Here is a 20,825-nt window from a genome sequence, read left to right as displayed (position 1 = left end):
GATAAATATATAAGTTTGCTAAAAGGCAAATACTCAGACAGAGACTGAATTGTTACCTCAAAAGTGGAAATGATGGCATGATGCGAATTGTTATATATGATAGGAATAAAAAAAGGACAGCATGCAAATAAAAAAGAATTGCTTTTAAGTGATGGCACTGGAACAACAAGAGCTGTGATGAGCTACAAGAGATTTTTATTTCTGACAAGTTGTCTTCGATTCGGTGATAAATCAACAATACAGGACAGATGAATATTAAAACTAGCTTGGATATTAAAATATAGTTTTTAAAGAATAAATTTTTAATGAAATACATCATTCATTGCCTTTCCACATAACTGATATAAGTATTTAAAAATTTACTTTCATTTTAATGTGACATCATTTGTGTTTTGCAATAATAAGGTTAATATTTTATTTCTTGATAAATTTATCAATATTCACCCATTTCTGTCATTTTTATACCAAAAACTGTAAAATAACATATATTGTAAAAAATTGCCAGGCACGCATGCTGGAAGGTTAATAAAGATATTTTGAGGTTTTTATGTATTTTTGCCTTGTTGCAAAGTGAAAATTGAATTAATTGAATGAGAAATACATCTGTAATGAAATTTGAGGAAATAAATTTAAATGAAATGCAGAAAAAATACGTATAATTTAATATTCCATACAAAGAAGTCATGGTGTATACATCAAGTTTTTTTATATGCAAATTTGCAATTTTTATTTGTTTATTATATAAGTAAATAGAGTAATGTGGGATTGTTAAGTGAAGAGGTGTCTGTTCCTTCAGAATTCTGCAGCAATAATTGCTACATCTATGGCAGGATCACCAACAACTTTCATATTGATAGTCATTTCATATGATGGACAATACTGAAATTATTATAATAGTGATAAGTTACTGCAGGTGTAACATCTGTTTTAATTGGCTGTGCTTATTAATAAACTAAACTGAATTCAGTGGTGGAACAGTCCTTAGTCAGCCATGGCCTGCAGTGCCCTGATAGCTGCTTTCTTGACTGTGGGCCCCTGAGTGCAGGAGCATATATACCCTGGGCAAGTGGCCAGCTTGTCATAGGACCCCCAGTGTTCAGTCTCCAAGAAAACTTGGTACTCTCATTTTATCGACCCATTCAAAATTTTAAATGCTAAGTCAGGCTTGCCCAGCCCAGCTTCGAACCCCAGACCTGTAGTGCTGCTGACCAACGCACTAGCTACTGCACCATTTGGCCTCACGTGCTTATTCGTAATAATGGCATAGCCTTGCTGAGCCCGGAAATCAAATCCCAGACCTTTAGTGCTGCTTTCTGATGCACTAGCCACTGTGCCTCATCCTATTTATAATAATGACATAATCTATAACTGTCTGAAAATCTCCTTTACATATATGTTTTGCCATTGACCAAATGTATTCTAGTTTCCTCTCTTTATGTAGGTTTAAAAATGATGTGTTTCTTATTTTTCTTTTGAATATTTTAGGACTAATGACAAAAGAAGAAAGAAGAGTATATGATGAAATACAAGTGACACATGGGAAATGGTGGGTTCCAGCTCAGTGGTTTTCTGCTCTTGCTGCAAGAGCAAGAAAAGAAGGCCGCATTAAGGATGATGTTTTGTTACAAGCACTGTTAGATGTAAGAAAGAGTTTTCTGAATATTATGTAGTATTTCTAATTTCTAAATTGTATAACTTTTAAAGATGGATAAAAACTATAATCAGAAGGATATATTTAAAAAAAAAAAAGTTGAAGTTTGATAGGCCGTGAATGAGAAATTTTTTTTTTTTTTTTTTTTTTTTTTTAAAGTACTGAAAAAAATTTATTTTTTTTATTATAAAACTTAATTTTATCATGATATTTAGAAATCTGCCTCAAGCTCTGAAATATTTTTTTGGAAATGTAAGTATTTCTTTGGGGAAATTATATTGTTCTGTAAAATATTCTCACAATGGATTTGAATTTATACCTATCTGAATGATTGCCACTTTGTTTAGTATCATTTTAAAAATATGTTAGCTGAGTTAAAGTTCTCGAATTAATTATTTAAGTTGTTTATTACTTTAAAATATTCTGTCTGTGAACTAACTGTTTCTATAACTCAATGTAATTGATTTACTTTTAAAAATGGATAATTTTTTATGTACTTTGCTTTTTATGTTAAAATTTACATTCTTTTCTTTTTAAAAATCTGTAAGTATGTAGCTATTGGCTATTTATTTAACTAACAAAGTAATTTTTTCCATGAAGGAAATGCATGTTTTCCGTGGAAATTGTGGGATGTTATTCAGTTATGATTGGGTTAGCATACCTCTAGTGTATACTCAGGTAATTATATATTTACATTTCATACTTATTTCTAAAACTGTTCAGGATGTTAATGCGTAGATATGACAAGGTTATCTTCCAAGATACCCTTTGTCATCAACTACAAAATGCATCTTTTCTTCTTGATGTATTTTAAATTTATACTAAATATAGTATATTATAAAGCTACATCATAAAATTGCATGTTTCTAAAACCAACAGTTAAACAGCATTTTATATTCAATATCAAAATTGTTTCTAATGGTGTGTTAAATGAGAAATGCATGTCAAATAAATATGTTCTGAATTATGGGCTAAAGTACAGCTTGCTCTCTGTAAATTAAAAACCGTGTGAAATATCTGTTATATAGCATCTTATTTTTTATTACGTATCCCATATTTCATCTTGCAGTTTAAGTTAAAAAAAGAACAATTCATTTTCTTTTAATTTTATAATTGAAAAATTTAATAAGGGATTTTTCTTTTGTAGCTGATGTAATTATTTCATATATTGTATCTCCAGTATGTAAACAATTTTTATTGAAATAAATGACAGTACCCATACAACTTAAGTGCAATTTATTTAGAAGAATGTGTAATGTAACTTTTAATGCAGCACAAACTCTGCTAATTTTTTGTTAAAGCTGGCCAGTTTATGCAAAGAACTTTTTTGAGTTTGTTTCACTCATGATTTAAGAAAAGGGAATAGGAATATATAGTAATTTTAAGCAATAGAAAGTTACAGAAGCTGCCTTAGTTTTAAATGTTCTTTTGTATCCTTATGTATAACAACAACACTACACTGCTGTACAAAATATAACTTATCTTCTGACCTTTTCGGACTGGCATTCTTAAAGAAAGAGAGGTGCAGTTTAATGTTCTAGAGCTGGGTTTCTTAAACCTTTTTCATTTGTGACCCCTTTTTATCACTGAGATTTTTTTGGAACCCCCAGAACCCCATAATATTTACAAAAATTTTGTGGGACCCTATAAATAATATGCAAATCCGATTCACGGGTGAGTGAAACTGTCAATTTTTTCACCTGTACGGTAATATACTATTGCAGTTTTAAGTCATTCACTTTAATTTCTAATTTAAAAATTTTAAGACATAGAGCAGTGTTACAATTTTAAATAAGTAACAGAGGAAATGACAGTGTAACATGCAAAGCAAGGAAAATGTATGTTTATATTATAAAAGAAATACGTCGAAACGTTTTCGTTTTTTCTTTGTCTGTATTGTCTTATCTATTTTCAGATACATTGTGTAAAAATATTTGGTAATTGTAAAATTATTAAAATAAGTTAAAGAAATATCGAAACTGCTAAAATTTTTGGCAACCCACAGTTTAAGAAACCTTGTTCTAGAGCTTTTAAGTATAAAAAAGAATAAAAATGGAAAACAATATTGAAATTTTAAGAATAATTTAAAGTGAGGCATCATTTTTAAGTGTCTGTAGCTACCCCATAATTTTATGTGGAAGTTTCAGAAAGTGCAAACTATTTAAGTTTCTTTATAAAATTTCAGAATTAGTCTGCTTGTTGAGAAAGAAAGGAAAATTTTAATTTTAGTGAGAATTAAAACAAAAATTATTTCTCAAAACTTGTATTATCATCAAAATTTTGAATTAAATTTGAATGAAGAAATTTCTGTTACATATTCTTGTGAATCAAAAGATTACCTTATTTGTGATTCTGTGCTACTTCTTATGTAAGGATTTTTTTAAAAAAAATTTAAAACAGCTGTTAATTAACAAGTGTTGGAAGATGAAATTATTTACCGCTTTGAATAAATCATTTGAAAGAGAAAATTGCAGTTTGATTTCTTTCTTTCTTTCTCTCTTTATTTTCGGGGGGGGGGGGGGGTAAAAGTATAATATTCTTTAAAAGAACCTTGCATGAGTATATAGTTAATATAGGTATAAATTTTATGTATAAAACCAGTGGATTAAAATGCTAATTGAAATTTTTGTAGGTTGTAACTCTGGCAATTTACACGTATTTCTTAGCAACAGTTATGGGGAGGCAGTACTTAGATCCACTAAAAGGATATCCTGGGCATGAGGTGGATTTATATATTCCAATCTTTACTATCTTGCAGTTCTTTTTCTACATGGGTTGGCTGAAGGTAATGTTACTTCTCTTTATATATAATATTTTTTGTTTGTTTGTTGAAATATATTGTTTCTTAAGATTTTAGATTTTTAAAGGATGAATGGACATATTTCTTTCCCTCGTGTTATACTTCATGATAAACTATTCTGACGTGATTTACTACATATAAAATGTAGCTTTAAATATTCCAAATTCTGTAATTTATTTGGTTTTGTTTTAACATGTTGACTGCCATGGGGGTCACAGGTGAACGGCACTCAACTTGGCTACAGTGCCGTGGGTGACCGGCGACATGACCAATAGTAAAATACATAATTAGAGTAAATATTGATACTGATAAATTATTAAATGGCACCATTGTTACTATAATGGTTTGAAAAATAATAAATCGTAAAAATTTAAATTATAAATCACAAAGCGCCTTGGGGGTCACCGGTAACTACCACCACGAAAAATGCCATAAGCACGATTATATAACGCATATTATCTTCTGTAGATACTATTTCAACATAATACATCGCATAATAAAAACATATATACATAGCATAATAAAAAACATATATACATAGCATAATAAAAATTTTAAGTTGGTTTCATGGGCAAACCACGCCAAATGCGCGTGGCAGTCAACGTGTTAAATTAATTTTGATAATGATTAATGTTTTTTTATTATTTCATCATTAAACCATTAATTGAGTAATGTTTTTCAAATAGGAGAAATTAGGAAGAGAATTTTTTAAAAATTTCAAATATTTACAAATTCTGACAAATGTTTTGATAATAGTTTCTACTAATATATCATTAATTTATTATGGGAATACAGTAGAAAGTCCGAAATCTGGACTCATCGGGTCTTCGGTGATTACGGATTTGGGATTTTTCCGGGTATTAGATCATAAATTTAAATCTGGTAAGATGGCATGTAGAAATTATACAATTAAAAATATGAAATCGTAATTTATGAAATAAAGAACAATTATGATCTAAAGGGTATCAAATTTACAAAAAATAGCTTAATATTTATTTGTTTACTTTATTAAAATTTCTTTCAATGTAAGTTGTTTAAGTTGCTTCCACAAGAAACTCAAAAAGTTCCTTTTTCTTATGTCGTATACAGTTGACTTTCCAATGCCATACTCCTCGCATAATTTTGAGACGAATATGCCTTTATTCATTTTTTGCAGCAATTCCAATTTTGGGGGGAATGTGCTGAATCACCCACTGCTTAGCACGTTTTTAAGAATTGCGCATACTCGGTATCCACGTACACATCAGCGCACTCCCTTGACTTTATCCATGTACACATTGACCTAGTTTTATTTAAGACAAACAAAATTGACAAAATCCAATTCTTCTTACTCTTGTAAAAAGCACCAAACAAATAAAAGGGCGATTCTGCACTTTACCCATTTTTTGTGTAATCCATAACTGGAGAGGTGCGGTATAACATTTTTTGCACCTGCTTCATTGTGAAATTCTAGTCCTTTGTCTGAGAGAGGCACCTCCCTCTCAGTGTTACGATTTCTGTCCCAGGTGGAAACACGGCTCTGAGACTCGGTCCGAGAAATAGCATATATTCTTCTGATTCGCATTATGCAGAAGGAGCTGCAAAGAATTCTTGATGAAGTAGGAAGTGAATTTAGCGACGGAGATGAATGCCAAGAAGATTTTGCAAATGAAAAGTCACATTCCATGATATCAGAACTTTCTGAATCTAACAATGAATCACTAAACCAGAGACTGAAGCCATTTCATCTACAAAATATTATTATGGGAGAAACCGTTTCAAGTGGCCATCTATTTAACCTCAACAAAATGTGAGAACTCCTGTGTATAATATAGTTCATCTTCCAGGATTAAAAGCATATTGAAAATTGGGTGAAAATACGGATCCTAAAAGTGTTTGGGAACTCCTTTTCACAAATGAAATATTAGAAAAAAAGAAAGAACTGAAACCTTCATATTTTTCGTAAGTTGTAAAACGCCAGTTTGTTTGGTATGTACACAAAAATTATGTCACGAATGTGCACAAAAATATGCTGAGTAAATTGATATTTTTTGCAAGAACACAATGATATTACAAATAGATAGTTAAGGCATTGTCAATTTTTTTTTATGTTACGTACAATATTTATATTTCTCATCTGAATATATCTATCATATGGTAAATTAATGGAAAATAATTATTAGTCATAAAAATAATAGATATTCTGGTTTGTTTTGCATAATTTACACTTGCAAGTGGTTTTTCGTAAAAAAAAGTTCATGTTGCATAAAAGACGTTCCTTGTGTTGATTGATTTCTTTGTAATATATATATATATATATATATATATATTTCTGTTTGAAGATAAATGTTTATAGAACATATGGGTAAAATAAAATTTTAATATTTGGAATAAATCTTCTTATTTAAATCATAACGAGACGCGTTCTCTGTGACCACACGTGCCCGGTTACGTCTCAATATTTGACCTTCCCTGTTATGGGTTAATGTACATCGATACATGGTTTTGCTTTGTAGATCTTTTGCAGCTCCAGACTTGGAAAAACAGTCTGCAAAAATAATAAGCTGGATCAAATTAGAAGATTAGGGAGCAGTGTAGTCTGCTACATTAACTGCCTTAGAAACAGTAAAGGTGATTTTAGCCTAGCTTAATAGCGTCCGTTATACATTATTGGCTGTGTATCACAAGATTGGTGATGAAAGCCAAGTTGTTTCGCTAAGTCTTGTCTTGCTCCTATTGCGTATTGAATTAAGCCTGAATTGTTATTTACTATACGTATATAGTTATTTACTATACCTACGTTTATTTCTTGCACATGCTTAAAACTAGTCTGAGTCCTGAATAAATAAACTCCCACATATATTTAAGGCTTTATCTAGGGCCGACGTTAGATACCGCCTGGCGCAGTCTCTGTGGGTCCTAAATTCTGCTACAAAGCACCTTCCTAAGTTCTAAATTTTCACCGCACCTAAACTTTGGATCCCAGTGCTTTCCCTATATCATAAAAAACTTCTCATCCCTTAATTTTGCCGCTAATTTTCTGCAAATTCCAAAAATTTCGTCTTCCCTAAATCCTGCCGTCTGATACTGACATATTCTGCCGCCGCTTCTGGGTTTATGATGAATAATATATCAGTTATTCTTAATTAAAATAGCACTAAATGTAACCTTTTGGCCTATGAGTTTCATTAACAAAAATCTATTTTTAGCATATGAAAAGAAATTTTCATTGAATTTTTCCTCGTCAACATTTCTTAGAGCATTTAAAAATCTATAATCATTGCCAAGCATAATATTAGCATAAAAAGTGACCATACTCTTGTTATTCAATTACTAATATAAAAAAAAGTTTAGACATCACTGTATGAGTTATTACTGAAGCTGTCATGTATTGATAAATATGTGATGATGAAAGCAAAATGTAATAAATAATGACTCGCCAGGTCGGCGTCAGGGATATAAAATAAGTGAATATTTCGGTTTGAGATGTATGCCAAGCAGATACTCAGCTATGGAGCCAAATTATTAATCTCACAAATTTATGCTTACATGATTGTTTTTCCATAACGATGTATTTTATTTAGTGCCTAAGTGAAATTAAGAATCGGAATTTTTAAGTGAAAATTTCCACATGTTTTATTATGGAAGGGAAAATAAAATGCGCATGTGTAAAGCATATATAAAAAAAAAATATTTGTGCCTTTGAGGTCTGGATTTTAGATCATTCTGGATAATGGATGTCTGGATTTTGGACTTTGTACTGTATTAAGATAATTTCAGTTTTAAAGTTACAAGAAGCTTTTTATTGGCATTTGTTAGTTGCAGTTGCATTTTTCATTAAATTTCAATGCTCAGCATTTAAAATTTTAATATTATATACAGCAAGTACATATTTATACATAATATTATAAACAACTATTTAGTACAAGGTGTCATACAGAATGATACTTACTATTTAATCATAGGACTTTCTCAGTATTTGAGCCTTTGCTTCGAATAATAAGAGAAGCAACCAAAAATTATTGATCAACAGTGATGCTAGATTTATATTCTTCTTTACTGTGATTTTAAAAAAGGATGATAAGAAATTTGAGGTTAAAGATTTGAATAATAAATGTATGTTACTACTTTGGGTTGTGTTAGATACAGGAATTCAATATATTGATCGTATTAAATTTTTAATTGGGTGATTATGTTATTTGTATTTTGTGAATAAAACTTCATTGCTGTCAGTGTCATTGATTATTTAATTTTTATTTAAAGTGGTCATGAAATTTTACTGCTTTATATATGACAAGAATAAAATATTTGAGTGTTGATACATTTTCTTCTTTATTATTTCCTTGCACTGAACTGTTTTTTAAATTTTGTATTTAATGCATACATTATATTGACTGTGGTATCCATGAAATGCAAAAATTTTATATTCAATGCTAAATATAAAACATGCTGTTTGCTTGAAATATTGATCAGTCTCAGGAGTGGTCCAGAGAGTATTTTATATAATGTTGGTAATGTGTATCTTTCATAATTGAAGTATTATTGATTCAGAAAAGAAATCAAAAACATTTTTAAATTGCTAGACTAGAGGGTTTTTTTTTTTTTTTTTTCATTTAAAAACTTTTATTAGCCTAGAAATTCTTAAAATACATAATTAGAACAGATATATATATCTAAATGTAAATAATTAATAGAATTTATGCAAAAATTTCATGAGCCAAAGGAAATTTTCAGGTTAAAACATATATTTATAAATTGTTTTTCAGGTATTTATGACTAAATCATAGAAGTAAATATAATGTATGAGGTTTGACTATTTTGACGAGATGTGAACACTATATCTTAGAAAAATGTTTTATATTTTGTCAAATAATGTTGTCTTCAAATTTCGGTTCTGTGACATTTTTATACTTAAACATTTTTTGTGTTAAATTACACAGTTTGATTGCAGAGAATTTGAATTTAGTGATATTATGTTTTCATTGTTATGTTTCTTTTTTAATGATTTAGAATATCCATAATCTTTCATCTTTTTTATCAAGTTAACATTTTTACTCCAATTTTTAAGAGCTAATTATTAGTAAAAAGGCAAGTCAGGTAGAATTTTTAAAATAGTCTAATTCATTAAGAAATTCATTAATACATATTAAAATTAGTATTAGTCTGTGTTCCTTTTTTTTTCTTTTTTTTTTTTCTTTTAATGATAATTTTTGTTTGCTTAAATTAAAATTTAATCTTCTTCTGTATATAAAAGTAATTTGTTTGATTACCCTACAGGTGGCTGAGCAATTGATTAATCCATTTGGGGAAGATGATGATGATTTCGAATTAAATTGGTGTCTTGATAGAAATTTGCAAGTAAGTAATCAAAGGGTATGAAATAATGTACTTGTTGTTCCTCTAATGAACCATTTAAACTCTATTGCATTTTAAAAGATTTCATAATATATATTTTTAACAATGCATGATTTTTTAGCTTTAGTATTATGTTTATTAAAGAAATATAAAAAAAGTGTATGCTGACTTCTGTATTTAACTTTTTAAATGCAGAGAATACTTTTTTCCCAAAATACTACATGCCTTATATAAGCAGGACTATATCATTATTCTATTTGAAAATTAATATTTATTTTGATTCCAGAAAGATATATTTAATATTTTCTAGTCTCTTACATGGCCAGCTGCCTAAAATAGTTATTATAAAAAAGAAAACTATAGTGAATGATTTGAATAAATTCAGCTAATGTAATTTCTCAGGTTCAGCCAGTAATTATTAATAATTTAAATGAATCTTCATCTATTGCTTTTAAATCCTAGTTTCTTAATTAGTAACAATAATTTTATTTGGGGGGGGGAACTAAATATTATCTAGCTATTTTAAATATCTGAGTTTTTTATTAAATTAAAAAACTAAATATATTGCATTTTGCTGAGTGGCAGAACATTTCTTTTAAATCACTGAGTTTTCTGATTCAATTTGAAAAATCAATATCTTATTCTTTTGCCAAGTGGCAATATAAAGATTTTCCGCTGAGTTTATAATCAAAAGTTCCTCAAATTTACGCAAAATATGAAATGAAAATTTCAAAATTCAGCCTTTAAGGTGCACGTGAGCTGGTTCAAATTTTGGTGGCTGAAAGTGCAACCATCTTCCTACAGTGTGATTAAGTTCAAAAGAGAAATATATTGTGCTTTGCCAAGTTTTCTAAGCACACATCTTTCATATTGCTGAATTTTCTGATTAAATTTGAAATGTAAATATCTGGTTGTAACGAAAGTTTCCCACTAAAAACTGTTTTTAATAAATTTAGAAAAAAAATACATGAAAGTAGTACCTTTATTGCAAGTAGTAACCATCATCCAAATGATTCTCTGTCAATGTTTTGGTAGTTTTTCAAAACCTTCAGCCCAGAAACTTGTGGTGGTGAGTCAAAACAAATTAACCTCATTTCGTACGTCTCATGCAGAATGGAAGAAAGCACCAGCAAGATGTAGCTGCAGAGGTGAAAAAAGGTAGAAGTTTGAAGGAGCGATGTCAGGGCTGTATGGTGGGTGTCTGACAAAAGATCCCATTCAAGTCTGTACAAAGTCCAGCTGGTGAATGCAGACACATGCATTATCTTGATGGAACATTACCTATTCGCATGGGAACGCAGTTCATTTTTCTTTGATAGCAGCGTCAACACTTACTTTCATCTCACTGTACACCCTACTGTCGAGGGTTTTACCTTTTTCCAGATACTTTTTGTGGATGATACCACTGCACTTCCACCAGATACAAAGCATGATCTTTTAGCTAGTCAAATTGCGCTTTGCGATGCTGCCGACGGGCTCACCTGGCACAAACGAACCCTATTTTGACTTTTGTTGTTGAAGTAAATCCACTTTCCAGCCCAAGGGAATCATCCGGTCCAGAATTTTGTTCTTGTGTTGATATTCAAGCAGATTAGTGCAGACCCAAACACATCTATCCTTTTCTGCTTGAGTCAGTTCATGCAGCACCCAGTGATTGAACTTGTATGTTAAGTTTATGTGATTCATTGTCCAACAAATGAGCATGGCACTAATGTAGAACTCCTTTGCATACTGATCTTATTCCACAGGTTCTTGCAGGCATGCCAGAGCACTTTGCTTCTTCAATGTCATAATCCTTGTTTCTGAACTTTCGGTACTAAACCTTCACAGTGTCATATGATACAAAATTAGTACCTAAAGCTATACACATGATTTGATGTCGTTCTTTAGCTGACTTTGGAAAAGAACTGGAAATAAAGGATGGTTCTAATCTAGTAGTATGATAGTTCCATTTCAGACACCTTGTACTTAATGGTACCATACCTTCATAGCATCACATGATACAAAATTAGACCTAAAATTGTACACATGATTTGGTGACATTCTTTAGCTGACTTACTTTAGCAACAGAACCAGAAGTAAATAATGGTTCTAATCTGGTAGCATGATAGTTCCATTTCAGACACGTTGTACTTAATGATATAACTATATTTTTTTACTAATTTCAAAACACAGTGTTCTAAAGCAAGTCTCTTTCTTTCAAATGCCAAACATCATTTGACAAAATAGGATTATACACGCCAATGGGAACTGTTTGCGCAGACAATATTTACGGTGGTGGGAAACTTTTGTTAAAACCCGGTATCTTACACTTTATCTAGTGACAACATAACACAATGAAATTGCTGAGTTTTTATTCAGAAGTTCACTGAATTCGCCCCAAATATGAAATAAGTAAAGATATTTAAAATTCAGGTTTTTGAGGTGTGCATGTTGAGGAGGATTATGTGTGTTCAAAATTTGGTGGCTCTGCATGCCACTGTTTCCCCATAATGCAAGGAAAATGCATGCATACGTATACACACACTCTCTCTTCCTTTTCGTCCATTTTCTGTGAAAAATGTAACATAATTAAACTTTCAGTAAAATATTTCTGCATGCTGGCTAAGAGATTACAGAAGTTTGTTCCAATCTGGTAGCAAGTAATCCTTTTTTCAAATCCTAATGCCCAGTGACAAATGTCCCAATATTTTGTCCTGTCCCTAAAGTTATCTGAAATGTTCATACACCAGATCTATTTTCTCACAATAATTGATGCCAGATTAATTAATCCATTTCTGGATCACTAATGAACATTTACTTAAAATGTATAATGGTACTTTTTGCAGAAATTTATAACCCTTAACGGAAATCATTAAAACAAAAACAAATATAAGCATGGCATTTAAGAGATTAAAAAAAAAAAAAAAAAGAGGAAAGTTAAATTTTACCATATCTGTCTGAGGAATAGCGGACAGTATAAATGGAAAATGGTAGAGAAGCAATGCTTGAATGAGAAGCTCCCTTCAACAATTTTTTTATACATCTGTGGTTTATCTTTTAGTTTCATTCAACTCTGCTTGAGGTATGCACACTGAGCCTCTGTTTTATTCAAAATTTGTACCATGTGATTTGTTGTCTGGGTTTAAAACAATCTGGAAGTAAGACATGGCATTGTCATTGAAAATGCTTTGCAGTAATTTGCTGCTATTTTATCAGGATGATATCATTTTGTTAAAAGTTTTCAGTATACCCCATTTTACACAAACTATCACAGATTAAAGAACTAGGCTCATCATTTCTTTATGCCTCTTCCTCTGAAACCACTTTATTCACTACATCTCCCCTTTTTTCTTTTCTTTTCTTTCCCCCCCTCTTTTTTTTTTTTTTTTTTTTTAATTCTGAAGGTATTACATTTTTTTTTCTATTGTATTCATTTTTATGATCCTCTAGTGACTCCTCCATGATTTATTTTTGATTTCCAAAATTTTATTTAGAGGCATAATATAATCCCTCAAAATATCTGCCTGTGACAAAATCTGGCCATAATTTTCTCCAGACCAAATTTATGATCCTGTAATCTTTCTCATTAATTATTTTTTATTTAATAGTATTTTCCATTATTGTATGTTTTCTTCATTATGAGTTTTACTTTGTAAAAAATGAAATCCAAAATTCAATTTACTTCTCTGTTTAAGAGATCTCTGAGCTTTTCATTGAATATTAGTAGGTTTTTTTTTTAATCTTTTATTGTTGCTTATTTTTAATTTACAGTATTTTTGTAGAATTTTCCTGGAAATATAAACATTTTCTTTGTTCTTTTGTGTAGGTTTCTTTTATGATTGTTGATGAAATGCATCAAAAGCATCCTCGTTTGGTTAAAGATATGTATTGGGATGAAATTGAACCTCAACTTCCCTATACAAAATCATCGTTTATGTTACGGACTCAGCCACATCTTGGATCTGCTGTCAATTTAGAGTAAGTTTGTGGCTATTTATGATTTATTTATGTTATAATCCAGCAAGTTAAAATTTAAGCCTTGAGATGAATTTTTAATAATTTAGGGATCCTTTTTTTAAGCTTTTGGTAACAGTAAAATTTTTAATAATTATTTAAGGTTATATATTAATTCTAATGAGTTATATTATATTTATAACTTAAAAAAATATTATGTGATTACATATCTACATCATATTTGTGAATATTTCAGTATTGATCCTGAGGAATCAGAGTTTTTGCCTATGGAAACTATAATGGAAGAAGATAATGATGATAATAATTACAACAGCCCACCACAAAGTCCCACCAATGAGTTGTCACCGGCATTTCGATCAGTTGCTGGCAGCAAAGTGAATTTGAATGGTGATAATAGTGATAGCACTTCTCAGTCGGGTTTAAGATTTCTAGAGAATTTTCCTGGCACCAAACTTCTTAATATGATAATCGGATCCAGCACAGAAAATGTGGCAGGTACACCAAAGAAAGAAGGCAGCATTTTTTCTGGTTTTACTCTCAAAACACCTAATCGCAGATCAATCACTAGCTCTATTGCCGACAGCTTGCATGATCAAACCTTGGATAACCATCGAGAAATTGGAGAGCCTCTTATCCCAACTCGTGCTGGAACACCCATCCACATGGAGCAACGTGATGATTTGCGACATATAATATTGGACATCCCTCCAGATTCCAGCCCAATTGATTCAGGTCATGCCACGCCAGCAACAATCATAGAATATAATCGCCGTCATGATATTGTTAATAATGCTAACAGTGCTTTGAAAGAGGTCACTGTTGATTTATCAGAGCCAGCTGCAGACCCACCGGTATCTGTTTCCCCAAATGAAACAGAACGTTCTCCTTTTGAACCAAATTCATCTCAAGAAAGTCTGGCACCATACATTGATAGCAATCAAAGCACAGTTAGCAGTTATGCTGAGCTGTTAAAACATCCAAAGTAAATTCAGAGTGGCATAGTTACTATCGGTGCTCACATGCTTTATTGCTGGTGTAAATTTAATTTCTTTTTTTCCCCCTTTTTATCTGAGTTCAAACATTATGCATATTCTTTACTTCTGATTTTCTGCATTAAAATTTGAATTGCTCTCTTTTTTTTAACAGTTCAGTTTTTCTGTTATTAGGAATTATGTAACTTATATATGCATTTATGTTATGTGTTAAAAATTCAATGCACTTTTTTTTATTTTTCTTAGAAGTAAAACCATTGTTACATAAACAATGTTTATGTAGTTATATCAAACTTTCAGTAGGTATTGGATATTAATGTTTTTTAGATTAATAGATTTTTATTTGAAATACTTATATTCATACTTCTTATAATAGACTAGTTAAGTTTCAGGTTAGTGAATAGATTACATGTATATCCTGTTTCTCTTCTGATATTGGCAAATTGATTATATATATATAATAATGGCTTTTTTTTTTCTGTTATGGAAATCCGCTTTGCACTGTACTAGTTAAAAAAAGGAATATGAAAAAGTAATAATTTATTATTAAAAATTTTATAAACTAATATAGATTATATATATATATATATATTCGTGGGAGAAAAATAAAGTAATACATTGATTTGAAGTTTTAGCTATAAATGTAGAATGCAATTTGCCAATTTTTCAGATATACCCCCTTTCTCACTTACTATTGTGCATTAATATCTTTACTGTTGAGTGCTATACCTTTGCATACCAGCATTAAGCATTGTTAATGTTAAAACATACGTGCTTTAGATATGCTCTACAATTTTTACTGACTTATATATTTTTTAAAATTTCTCTGCTTTTTTACAAAGCAAATCTGCCACTTATTTGTCATCCAGTTAGTATATAGTGACCTTATTAATAATTATAAAAATTAAATTAAAAAATTTACTGCCTTTATTTTTTTTTCTTTATTAGTCTAAAACATTAGTACAAAAGTAGTCTTTATTTAAAAAATGAAAGAGAAAGAAATTTTGATTCTGTGTTTTTGTATTATTTAGGTACAGTTCCCTTTTATTGTACCATTTATTGGCCATTTTAATTTACTACCTTGTACCAAGGTATGATTTGCCTAGCACTGGTATTTTCTCCCCAATTTACTAACTCTTATTAGAGTTCTGATTCCTGTGTAAAACATCTTAGTTTTGTACAGTCCAGTAGTATTCATCAATGTTATTCTCAGTGTAATATGCTGTAACTAGTACTTTTATCTGCATTTTTAAATATATATTTCTATACCCTGAAAATAGAGGAATTCAGTGACTTGTCCAAGACCGTATGAGGTGGGAAATTTTTAGGAAGATTTTAAAACTTTTTGAAAAGATAATTGAAAGATTTATCTGCTATTTTTATATTTTGCTCCAGAAATTTTCTATTCCATCGAATGTGCTTTAAATAGATTTATCTGAGCAACAAAAATACAATCTCTGTAGTCTTTAAATTAAGCTTTCTTTTATTTGAGAAATAATGAAAATGTGATTAGAGGGACCAGGGTTAATGTATGAAGAAGAACTTTTTTTTTTTTTTTTTTTTTTTTTTTTTTTTTTTTTTATGTGTGGGACATAAAAGGATTAGAACTAAGACCACATATTAAATTGAATTTTAAAATAAATTTTGTGATTTATTATCATTTGGGGGGGGGGCCTCTTGATTCCTAGCTGTTCCTATAAAAAAATCTTTGCAGCTGAAGTAATATATTTTATGTACATATTATGAATTTTTCATTTATGTAGCTATTTAATGTTGTAAATATTTCTTCTTATGGCAGGATAATTTTTCCCCCCATCTTGAACATTTTTGAATTAGTACTGAGATTTCCTACTTATATTGCGTCCATTCACTCAGTAATTACTGAGCAGTATTGTTGGGAATCCAGAGGTGGAACAATTTTGAGATATAAAAGCATTATTCAGTTATATGACAGTATTATATGTTATGATAGTAAGCTTTTTTTTTAACTTTCCATACATTTTATGATAATACATATGAGTGTATTGGTCTGTGATAATCCATAGGTATTAATGTAATTCTAGTGAGTATTTTGTGATGAAAAGTTTAGTATTTCATGCTTATTCTATGCAGGGTGTGGCATATATTTTTTATTTACTTAAGTATTATTATGCATTTTTAAGCTTCAAACGTACTTATCAAAAACCGGACAAAGGTTTTTGTTGGATTGTGTACTTTTTCCAAACTTATGCTGTTTCATATATGTGTTCTTATGTCAAGTACTCCTTAAAGTACTTGGATAATATATTAAACTTATATACATAATTATGCATCATTGTTTCTTAATGTTTCAAAAGCACTTATGTGATATATAACATTCATGAGATTATTTATATTTTAGATATTTTATATGGTATTTCTTTTCATTTTTTATTGAAAAGTCTTTAGTATTCTTTTATTAATACCTTTTTAATCAAAATGCTATCTTTAGGAAAAATAACTGAATATATATAAAGAGATTTTGTATATAATTCTAAAAGCTAACTAAATTTTAGTTGAACTGCTATCAGTACTCAGTATTTATTCTTCTATAAGTATAGTTTTATAATGCAGAGTCTTTGGGAGCATTGTGTAAAACGGTACAAAATTTAGCTGCTGTTAGTATTGAATTATTGGGTCTCATGCATTCATTTTACATATTTCTCCACACCCTGTTATAATAATTGGTTAAATGATACTGTGATGAATTTACTGAATGGATTATATGCATTTTCGGTGGTGTAGAAATTTTTCCTGTCATTTTTATTGTTGAGTATCTATTAGTCAAAGCACATTCTTATGCTATTTTTAAATGTATGTATATTAGTGCATTTTCCTGTGCTTTGAAATATGTGCAAATTCTTGCTTTCTGTAATAATAAATGTTTTGTGATTCTAATTCTTTTTTACATTGCTCTCAATTATATACATATAATTATGAATTCAAAGTATGTTACCATGATGATTCATTCATATTTCATGACAAAGCACTATAACTTTTAATAGATCATGTTCTCTAAGAATTTTGTGCTGCATTTAGCCCATCGAGTATTCTATGATCCTATTCATGCAATGTTCACAGAAGTGTTCCTTAATTAAGTATTAGGCTTATGTCATGAAACATGAAATATTTATTTAATGTTTCTTTAATAACAGAGAATTGAATCAAATGATAGAGGTTTTACATATGATTTTTTTATAGAAAAAACTTTATAGGAAAATAAAATATAAAAGTTTAACATGGTTTAAAATTGTTTTAACAGTTTAACATTTAAAAGAGGAAATTACTTTCTATAATTTAATTCTAATATATAGATGATATATGTTAAAATTCAATTATAAATATATTTTAAGGAAGTATGCACAATATGACACAAATAGCTTGTTATGCTTTACTGCCAAATTGTAACCTAATATTTCAATAGAGAGATTAAGCAAAAGTAACATTCTTTTCAGCAGTCTGCAAGGTAGAAAGCAGTTTGTTTTAGATGAATTACAATCTTTAGTGTTTTCCAAGTACATGAGGAATTCCAGGTTAGAAAAGTGGTGCTATGTTTAATAATAATATAATATCCCAAATTTGCTTTATTTATAAAGCAGTATTTTTTGACTTCATTTATTTAAAAGAACATATTTATGCAAAAGATTACAGCATGATTTGTGCATATGTATGGAAAATCCAAAAATGAGCTGAAAAAGTAGTTTTTTATTACCTGTGACTGAAAATATTTGAAAGTGACCTACAAATGAATGTATTTGAAAAATACTAAAGATTTTTCATTGCATTTTAGAACACAGGCACATTACAATAGATAGACTGCCAATTATCAAAATGTATGATTAATTTCCTCCCTTGTATGACACAGGAGGACAAATCTTGTCTTGGGTGTTGATAGAATGGGGGCACTAAATATTTTTATTCATTGTTTTACATTCTATAACATGTCTGTAATTGATCCATATTGAAAATTTTTTGTTCAGTGGTTCTTGAGTAAAACAGTTTAAAGCTTTTACTGTAAATTTAACCTCTTTGTAGAACACTTAGGAAAGTCTGTCTGCTTTGATATGCACAAAATCTTTACAAATTATATGTATTTCTAATACTAAACAGATTAAAACAATGTAAGTAAGTAATTAAAGTAAACATACAGAAGAGCATGTAATATAGATTATATTAATAACATACTCGTCAGTTCTAAAGAGGGGAAGAAGAAAGGATTTGAAACTGATATGTGGTAGTAAATGATCTTGAATTACTCTAAAAATATGTATATATAAGAGAAATAGCTCTGCAGATTTCTAAACAATTTTATTTTCTGCTTCTAGAATTCTGCTTATCGCACTGTAATTTAAAGTTATCTAATTATTTTAACCTCATTTTCAATTTTCATAACAGTCACTGCAAAATATCTTATTAAAATATTAAACAATATGGAAAATAAAGAGTATTTAAATTTCGATTAAATCATATTAAATAAGCTAAGTGTGAAACCTAGTTGTACAGCATTGATGAAACTGTGCTGTTAAAATAGTATTCTGCAGCTACTGAATGACACACTCATCTTTGTCAGAGATGAGTCTGTTTCTCATTCTGGTCATCCACTATGAATAGGAATAAAGTACAGTGCCCTGGTCTATTAATAATTTTGATGTGAATGTTAAGAATATTTAATATAAAATTATTAAAATTTAAATAATAGTTATTTATTAATTATACAGAAGGCAGTTATGTAATTTCAGAATCATTTTGTGGCTGTCTAATAAATGTTTAAAATGTAAAAAGTATTTTTTAAATATTTGATCCAATTTTTTTTAAAGTAATTTTTAGTTCATTGTTTAGAAAGAACTCTTTTCAAGAGACAAAAAGCACAATAGTCCATAGGTGAAATGTCAAGAGAATTTGCAGGAATATGTTAAAAAGAGGTATATATGCAATACATGTATTGGTCTTCACTCTTTTTTTTTTTTTTTCAAGGAATGCTATTGTACTTTTCAAAGTACGATAGCATTCCTTGAAATGATGACCTGTTGCTTTGCCTTGATGAACTTTCATACTTGTAATACGAATTTAGACACATCTTTGTAGATATTATAAAACTTACACAAATAATTTAAGAAATGAGAAACAACTGTTTAGAAACTTCTAACAAGAATTACAGTTTTTGAAAATTTTGCATCGTTAAGGCATAGCTATTGAATAAAATTGTTGATTTCGAAGGCAAAATTTTACTCATTTAAGGACAGCAAAACTAGAGATTGGTTTATAGAGTAAAACTTGTATTTTTGCTAATGAAGAAAAGGGACTTGTGTATAATCACGTCGTCTACGTTAGGCTGTGTTATTTGAATAGAGCAAGCACACAGGTGGAGCAATACTTTGTGGAAACTTTCTAAGGGGAACAGGCTTGTATTCATGTTGCACATGGGAAAACTAACCATGGAGCCTACCCTTTCGCTTGGGATCAAACTCTTAACGTTCAGTGGTATTAACTACTCGGCCATTGGAGAGGAAATCAATGAAGTTTATTAAAATTTTGCTATTAAGCTTTTTTTTTCTTTTGTCTAGTTTTAAACATACAATGAGCTTCATATAAATATATAAGCCTCTAGGTCAAAGAACGTCTATATTCTATGTCTAGGTGGCGCCACATTATGATACTATTAATTTCAGAAGTTACTGATTGCACTGATAGATGGCAGCAAATGTTTGAGCATTTAAAGTAACTATAATTTTAAACAGCATTTGATAGCCATTGAAGCTAAATCTTCACATAATAGAGGAGGATTGTTATAAATTTTATAGTAGCATGTTTCTCTTCTTATTTGAATAATGGGTATATTGAGAGATGGCTTGATTGCGTGACTGGGAGGGACACTCGACTCAAATGTGGACACTCCTTCCCCATCTCCTCATAAAAAAATTAAAAAATTTCATCAGATGTTAAGAAATTTAAGGGAAAATAAAATGAAGTCAAAGGTTAACAAGGAATTTTAAGGATTTTTATATATTTATGGTATTTTATGTTTTTTTTACTTATTTATTTGCATTTCTGACACTACAGCAACAGTGTGTGC

At 29.7% G+C, this 20,825-nt stretch overlaps 1 protein-coding gene across 2 annotated transcripts in view; it reads left to right on the top strand.

The window, feature by feature from the left end:
* The window catches only part of LOC118189307 (bestrophin-4-like), a 40,849-nt gene extending 23,199 nt beyond the window's left edge, over positions 1–17,650 (top strand). For both annotated transcript variants that reach the window (XM_085825523.1, XM_085825524.1), the window contains exons 5-10: positions 1,486–1,640; positions 2,252–2,329; positions 4,284–4,436; positions 9,708–9,788; positions 13,594–13,745; positions 13,978–17,650. In XM_085825523.1, coding sequence (XP_085681649.1) covers positions 1,486–1,640; positions 2,252–2,329; positions 4,284–4,436; positions 9,708–9,788; positions 13,594–13,745; positions 13,978–14,728 — 1,370 coding nt within the window. In that variant the 3' untranslated portion in view covers positions 14,729–17,650. The remainder of the gene's footprint in view (positions 1–1,485; positions 1,641–2,251; positions 2,330–4,283; positions 4,437–9,707; positions 9,789–13,593; positions 13,746–13,977) is intronic.
* The last annotated feature ends 3,175 nt before the right edge of the window (positions 17,651–20,825 follow it).

This window comes from Stegodyphus dumicola, chromosome 10, assembly GCF_044657685.1.
Source record: "Stegodyphus dumicola isolate Sdum_Otavi_A_Nest chromosome 10, ASM4465768v1".
Classification (NCBI taxonomy): domain Eukaryota; kingdom Metazoa; phylum Arthropoda; class Arachnida; order Araneae; family Eresidae; genus Stegodyphus; species Stegodyphus dumicola.
The sequence above is the reverse complement of the archived record's forward strand: the minus strand, read 5'-3'. Positions and strand labels throughout refer to the sequence as shown.